We start from the raw sequence: 8052 nt of genomic DNA, 5'->3' as shown, positions 1-8052 counted from the left end.
CCCCACACCTCGCAGGACGACCAAGAGGTGACAGCCTTCCTGGTAAGAGCGCCTGCAGCCCCGCAGAGGGCTGGCACAGGAGGAGGTGCCTGGGCTCACCGCACTCCTCGGCGTGCCACGCCGCACCGCCCGGCCGTGCGAGCATTCCGATGGCAGCAAGCACGGGGGGCCTGCTTCTGCCCCATGCAGCCCTCCTCTTCACCACCCCTGCCTCAGAGAAACCGCCGAGCCTCTGGCCTGCCTCCAGTACAGTCCAGGGGAAAGGCCATCAAATGGTCGTCCAAAGGTCTAGCTCTCTAGCCGTCCTGATAGCGCTCCCTTAAGATGTGAGGAAAGGGAAGTGAGTTTTCATCTTCATGGTAACCCTCTCTCTCGTACATCTCTCCTTCCAATCAGTAACTGCCACTGACCCCTTTAATCAAACGTGCAGCTGTAACTGCTGGCAGAAGAGGATGTTTCTTGAAGGTCATCTTACATGAAGTTTTATAGCATAGGATGTGTGTCACGTCAGATCATTTTCACTTTGAACTACTGTATCTTGTCAAAGGTGGATGACAAGTAATCACTTCTTATACATTCATTTGTGCAGTACCAGCAGAGTATTGCTGTTACACCCTTAACATTCAATATGCTTGGAGAGATCCACGTGGTATGTACAGAGCATTCCAGGGCTGCAAGAGCTGCTAGTAATTTTTGTCTTGTAATTACTTGAAATAGCTTAAGTAACATACAAACTTGTTGAAAGTGTATTATTAAAACCATTTTTGGAGCTATATTGATTTTTTTACTTTTTTTTTTTTAATTGGAGGGGTAAAAGTAAAAAAACTTCATGAAGAAAATTCTTAAAGACAGCTCAGGGTCAGGTACATTAGGGTCTTTAAGTTCTTCTAGAATTCTGAAAAGTTTGAAAGCAAGTTAGAAGTAGGGGAGAAACCAGGCAGTTCTGTAGAAGTTTACCTAACAATTTTGGTATTACTGATGTTTCTATATTTGTTTTTTGAACAGATCTTGCCACGGAAATTTAAAAATACCCAAGATCTTATCTTCAAAAGAGTTTGTTTGTTATAATTTTGTTAATAACAGCATAAATCTACTGCAAATGCTTATGCATACATTTGTATTATCGAATTCACCATGTGAGATGAAATGAAGATTACTAATGGTTTAAACATACAGAACAATGCAGTATTTAAGCATGAATGGCTGGGTGTTCATGCGCTGAAAACAATGTGTATAGGAAGCAGATGTTTAAAGGTACTTTTAATTCTTGAAGCATCAGCAGCAACCTCTGTTAACTGAGTTCACATTGAGTTTAAGGTTTTCTGTGGTTTCAGTAGACTGTTAGTCTGGCCCCTAAAACAAGTCTCAATTTTAGTTTCCAAACCTGGCATGCCTGCGTGTAAAATAAAAACTTATTTATTTTTATAGGAAAAAGAGTAATTTTTATAGATTGCTTTTATTATGTTTTTTCAATTTTTTGAAATGTCTTTTTGTTGCTATTTTGGTATAGTTTATACATGGGTTTTATTGTTTTCAGAAAATTTGGACTGTTTCAAGCTTTTTCTCTGTAAAGACTTCCTTGCTAATGGCTTTTCAAGTTACTGATACTTTCTGCCTGCTGATTAAACTATTATTTCAAGGCTTGTTTTCATCTTACAGTGGTCATCACCTCCAGAAGCCATTGAACGCTTTAAATCTCAAGAAATATGGTTTGCTCCACCTCAGTTCTATGAATTGTGTAGGCTGTGCAACTTCTCTTCACTCAGTGAGTTACAGAAGTTCAGCTCTGATAGAGCTCTAGAGGGATGTGAACGTTGGATGCCTGTGATGTTAACTGCTTCAGATGGCTACATTCAGCTATTGCCAGGTAAGAAAACAGATGAAGATTCTTTTAAATATTAAAAAACTTTGGAATTAATACATACTCAAGCCACATGACATAAACCCATCTATGACTTAAAAGAATATTTTCCTTACCATTAAGTTATTGCATGCTTTTTCTACTGTTTGGCTTCCTTCTTTGATACAGTTGATAATGGCTACTGTCAGAGACAAGCTACTGCATCAGCCAGCCAGCTAGTTATTTCTGTACTTATAATCTCATTGTCTCATATGGTTGCCATTAAAATATATTTATTTATGAAGAAATTCTAGCAGTTCCACTTTTTTTTAATCTGAAGGATGTATTAGAACTTGTCCTATTTAGTCCTTTTCAGGGGAATTCTCATTTACTTCAGTTATCCGTTTGTCTGTGTAAGGGCAAGTGGATCAAGCATAGCTGCAGTATCAGTCTTCACAATTGTAGTAATAGGGCAGCGATCTAGAGAGATACGCTAATTCATTTTCCTCCTGCCCTTTCTACTTACACCTCTCTCATTTCAGAGTCATGTACATTTTTGCCTTCTCCCTAAGAAAAACTACATCTATGATTTATTATTTTCTGCTTCTTTAGTTTGCTTTTCATTATGCTTTCTCCTGTCTGTTTTTTTAATCGCTACTGACCTCTAGAATTTCTGCATTTGTGGTATATTAGCACTTTTGTACAAGACTCACGTGCATTTACATGGCAAAACACTGTTTTCTTTAACAAAACAGAACAAAATAACAGTTTCTATTCTTAGTCCTACTGTAGCCTATCTTTATACACTTGGAAAAGTATTTGTCTTGTTCTCCACCTATTATATAAACTCGTATCTGACCAAGCTGTGATTATAGCATATTAGTATTACCAGGAACACTGGAACATTCAAATCAACACCTTGAATGTGCACTGCAGTGTCACTGACAGATACTGCAGAAATTTATGGCTGTATCTTTAAATCTGAAGATGGTTAGAACAATTTACTTTTGTATTGCGAAATACATTCCACCGAGTTTCATGTCCTGATAAGTATTAAAAAATTGCTAGTGTCATTCAATCAAAAGGCTGAAAAATAAGGTAGGCAATCTGTCACTAAAACTTTTTTCCTGCCCCCAGGAGATGAGTTATATCCAGAAGATCCAGATTATACAGGAGAAAAGAAAATAATCATGTCAACAGATAAGAAGGTTGAAGATCTCATGAAAGAGGGTAGTGTATTTCACAGGATAGTAATAAAAAACATCAACAATCTTGCTGTCTATGTTAATATTCAAGCAAAATATAAACATATGAATCCATTGATGATAAACTCGGAATGTTCAGATTACAATAGCAGATTATAATATGGTTGGTTTAAAGCTAGAATATTTTTAATTACATACATATTCACTGTGGTTTTGGTCCTTTCTAACCATTGCCAAATAATCAGGAAAATATTCCTTTGTCCTGCCAAAGCATTTTGTGTGTGTGTGGTTTGAGATTCATGTGTACCTAATTCTTTGAGTCTTTGAAACAGCACAGTTGTGCCAGTTATGATGTTTAGAGGCTACTGAAAATTTAACATAACCATCAACTTAATTATTGATTAACTTAAATGCAATTTGATGGTAATTATACTGAGCCATTACCACCTTATTCTACTTACATACTAATTGTAGAATATGCTGCAACACTAGTCTGTTGGGTCACATAGGTCCTTTTCTCACTGAAAATTTAAGTATATATTATGTTCAGAACAAGTGTTTTGACTTGAAGACTTCTTTTACTATGCTTCCCAAAGTTATCCATTAGACAACTGTAATGTGTGTCTAGGAATGAATGAAATCTCCCATTCCATATCTGCTGACATCTCCCAGTATATTCTCTCTCATTTTTGGGAAAACCAGTGTATATGTGTATATATAGATTTATTAGCTAAAATTCACTTTTTTTAAAAAAAAAATTATAAAGTTAATGCTTATATTCAATATACCTAAATTCTTTCTACTGATGGTAATCTATCCAAAACTTTACAATTTTCAAAGGTAGAGACAATTTAGACAAACTAAGTCATCTATCAGATTGAGTGCATTCTCAACATTCTTTTTATTCATAATTTTTATCTTCAAGTTGTTAGCAATTTAAGAAATAGAAAAATAAATTGTTTAGCTCCAAAAAGATACCAACAACTTCAGGGAATAATGTACTACCTTGGAAACACCCACTTCCATATGTCAACATCCCACATTTTGCTTCTCAACTACTTTGCTAAATATAGCTGAGATTTAAGAACTTCAGAGGAAGGATTGCTGCTTGCTTATTTGTTTTGGATTTTCATTTGGTTGGTTTTGTCTTTTTTTTGTGCAATAAGTGGAATAAATGGAGCAGTGATGCAAGTTCTTCTTTACCTGGAAGAATGAATGAACGATGACTTGAGATTAGCCAGTAAAGTTGTTCAGAAAGCTTTGTTTCAGCCTTTGTTCTGTATTTAAATTAAAACCTTCTGCAACATTTTCATTAAATTGAATTGGTTTGTAGCATTCATTTGGATTGGAAAAAAAAAAATGTGTGTCTTTTTACTTCACTCTGAACATGCTCAGACTGTTCTTGGTTTTGCAGACCTTGTTGAAATTTGTATACCTCTGCTAAACATGGATCATGTGAAGCAGTATATAATGTATACTGTATATTACGCAGTATAGTATCTCCTTCAGAATATTCCGGCTAACTCTTCTGAACGTGAAGACAACAGGGTAATTGAAATGGAGAGTAGAGGAAGCAAAGAAAGTACCCTGTATGGCTCTTGCATGATTTTTTAGCTTTTTAAGACTAACGCTGGACAGTGTAGTACTAGGAAGACAAGAGGGAAAAGCACTTTTATGATCATATTTGTGGCATCTACAGTAACAGGTATTTTGGCTTCAAAATTATTCAGTTATTTATTCATAATGGGCAAAATAAGTCATCCGGGTCTAGGCTGTTTTACAAGTTGCAATGAGAACATACACAAATTTAACAAGATACAGCATTCATAAAGATGTGGTATTGGTTGGGCTCTCTCACCTTCTGTATAGAACCAAGATTCCTTATTTTGAGCTGGTAGACAGTAATGCAGCAAATTAAGGTTATTCTGTCAGCCCAGGAAAGGGGGACAGAAAAACACTTGCAAAACTATTTCTATTTGATTGTTGTTGTGTAACAACAATGGTAAACTACTCTACTCTGTTCCTGCAGAGAGAGGCTTAAAAAAACCACCCTATCTGTGATAACCGGTAATAGAATCAGAACGGTTTGTGTTGGAAGGGACCTTTTAAAGATCATCTAACCCAAGACCCCTGACATGGGCAGGAACATCTTTCACTAGATTGAGTTGCTCAAAGCCCCATCCAACCTAACCTTGAACACTTCCAGTGATGGGACATCCACAACTTCTCGGGGCAACCTGTTCCACTGTCTCACCACGCTCACTTTAAAAAATTTCTTCCATATACCCATTCTAAATCTACTCTCTTTCAGTTTAAAGCCATTACCCTTTGTGCAGTCACTACAGGTCCTGGTAAAAAGTCTCTCCATCTTTCTTATAAGCCCCCCTTTAAGTATTGAAAGGCAACAATAAGGTTTCCCCAAAGCCTTCTCTTCATCAGGCCAAACAATCCCAACTCTCTCAGCCTTTGGTGAAGCCATGAGAGCTGTCCCAAATCACCTCCCTGTCTTCCACATGCTTCAACATAGCTTCCAGGAGGATCTGTTACATGATCTCACCAGGCACACAGGTGAGGCTGTCGGGTCCCACGGTTCTCCTTTTTACCCTTTTTAAAAATGAGTGTGATATTCTCTTTTCTCCAGTCATTGGGGACTTTGCCTGACTGCCACGACTTTTAAAATATGACGGAGAATGGCTTAGCAACTGCACCTGCCAGTTCCCTCAGGACCCTGGAATGCATCTCATCAGGTCCCATGGACTTGTCTATGTTCAGGTTCCTCAGATCGTCTTCTCCTACAACAGAAGAGACTTTATTCCCCCTCCTTGATGTTCAGGGACTTGAGAGATGTGGGAAGAGTCACTGCCAGCGAAAATGAGGAAAAAAGTTGTCAAGTACGTCAGCCTTCTCCATGTGGGTTGTCACTAGATCTCCCATCTTATTTATCGGGGGTGGGGGTGTACACATTTTCTTAAGTCCTCCTTTTCTAACCAACATACCTGTAGGAGCCCTTATGATTATTCTTCACATCCCTTGCTAAATTCAGCTCCAGCTGTGCCTTAGCTCTCCTGATCCCATTCCTATACACCCAGGCAGCATCCCTATATTCTTTCCTATGGATACATATTTGTGCATTTCTTTCTTGCACTTCAGTTTGACCAGAAGGGCCTTACTCAGCTATGCTAGTCTCTGCCTTCCCTGTCTGATTTCTTACACATGGGAATCAAGAGCTTTTGTACTTTAAGAAAAACATCCTTAAAGAGCTGCCAGCTCTCTTCTGCTCCTTTATCACTGAGGGCAGTTTCCCAGGGGCTCCCATCCACTAGTTCCTTAAACAACTGAAAGCTCACTCTCCTAAAATTCAGGGTCTTCACTTTACTCTTCATCTGGCCCACATCCCTTGAGATCATGAATTCAAATATACAAAACAATATATATAAGAAAAAACAAAAAATGAAGAAATTATGTAATCTGCAACTGTTTTGATTTTGCAATATAGTATTTCATAGTTGCTAGAGAGCTTCCTTGATGATTTTTTTCATTGTTCGGTACCTTATGGTTGTTCTACCAGTTTACTTTTGTGGTAGTGAGTAACTGTTAGGAGAAAATATTTTTAGGAAAGAAATTATTCAGCAACCTAGATACAGGTTAGATTCTTACAGAAGTTTTTACACACCTGCATGTATGCCTTTAATTCTAATATAAGTTTTGCTGTGTGTCAGAAACAGTTACTTCACTACTAAATCCATATATTAAGTGAACAGTCTGCCTCTCCATCTTTGATTGTCTCCTATAATTTTTTTTTCCACTAACAAAAGCAAAATGGTCCAGTAGGGGGAGCTTGAAGGCCAAAGCACAAAAAAGTAACAAAATAACAAAAAAAGTAACAAAAATACACTATTTTACAGAGAAAGTGATGACAATCGTTAAATACAAGCATAAATATCTTAGACTATACATACAGTAAATACTCTTTAGTATCAAGTTAAAAGTATTGATGATTAAAGCTGTAGTTTCAAAATATCGAGCCACTCTTAAGTATGGGCTTCTGCCCAAAAAGCTGAACTTTTATTTCCCTGCTGCATGTTTCATCCCCTTCTCTTCGGCTGGCACCTTGTCTATGCAGCTTTGTGCAAAACCAAATCAGGCCTGAAACACTTTTTTTTTTTTAAAGCCTAAATGTACAACAGGGCGAATTAAAAGAAAAGGAAAAAGTAGCTGTTGTATCACAGAGTTTGAGATGCGAGAGTGAACATTTTCTTTAAGCCCTAAATGCTATGGGACATCTACAACACCTGTTTTCTGTTGTGGCTATATATATATTCAAGTAGCAAGCTGAACTCCAACAGGGAAGGGCCAGGTGCTCTTTCTCCCCATCTGCCTAATTTTACACACCTTCCAAGAACACTCTCCGCTTCAGACTTTGTGGCCTCTGGGAAAAACGCGTGCCGCAGAAGCCCTGGCTGCTACCGCCTCACGGTGCGGGATGCACCCTGCCTCGGTAAGACACGGCCAGAGGAACAACCCCAGCCCGCTACCTTCCAGCTGCTCCACCACGTTCTTGCCCGGCCCCTTCCCTCCTCAGCCTGAAGCACCACCCGTGCTGCACGGCGTCTTGCTCCTCCGGCCCGGGGCAGGAGCAGCAGAAAGGCAAGACGCTCATTTACCACAACAATACACTTAAAGAATCAAGAATGCGTACGCCACTACAGTGCTCTAACCCCGCTCCGACGACACGCTTCCTCACCTCCGCCAACAACCCGACACCTCCTCAGCACGCCGCTCCACATGCGCAGCAAACGCAACGCAGAGGCCGCTGGGCGCGCACCGCCTAATTGCAGTCTGCGGCCCGCGTACGCATGCGCAATGGGAGGAACTGCGCTTGCGCAAGGGGCGTGATTTTGGGGGCGGGAAGGCGCGCTGTTTCTGGAAGCTTCTAAGGAGAGTAGCAGAGAGTTTGTGTGGGGCTGTGTTTGGGAGCTTACGGCCGTGCTGTTGGTGACTAAGGGT

The 8052-nt window shown here is 39.3% G+C and overlaps 1 protein-coding gene across 1 annotated transcript; it reads left to right on the top strand.

Annotated features, from left to right (window-relative positions):
• Positions 1-6: 6 nt before the first annotated feature.
• NUDT19 (nudix (nucleoside diphosphate linked moiety X)-type motif 19) lies at positions 7-3321 on the top strand. The gene is made up of 3 exons (XM_009574134.1): positions 7-42; positions 1660-1867; positions 2978-3321. Exons 2-3 carry the CDS (start codon positions 1819-1821, stop codon positions 3202-3204), a joined length of 276 nt encoding a protein of 91 aa, XP_009572429.1. The 5' UTR covers positions 7-42; positions 1660-1818; the 3' UTR covers positions 3205-3321.
• Positions 3322-8052: the final 4731 nt, after the last annotated feature.

This window comes from Fulmarus glacialis, unplaced genomic scaffold, assembly GCF_000690835.1.
Source record: "Fulmarus glacialis isolate BGI_N327 unplaced genomic scaffold, ASM69083v1 scaffold2623, whole genome shotgun sequence".
In the NCBI taxonomy this organism is placed as follows: domain Eukaryota; kingdom Metazoa; phylum Chordata; class Aves; order Procellariiformes; family Procellariidae; genus Fulmarus; species Fulmarus glacialis.
This window is presented reverse-complemented; position numbering and strand designations above follow the sequence as displayed.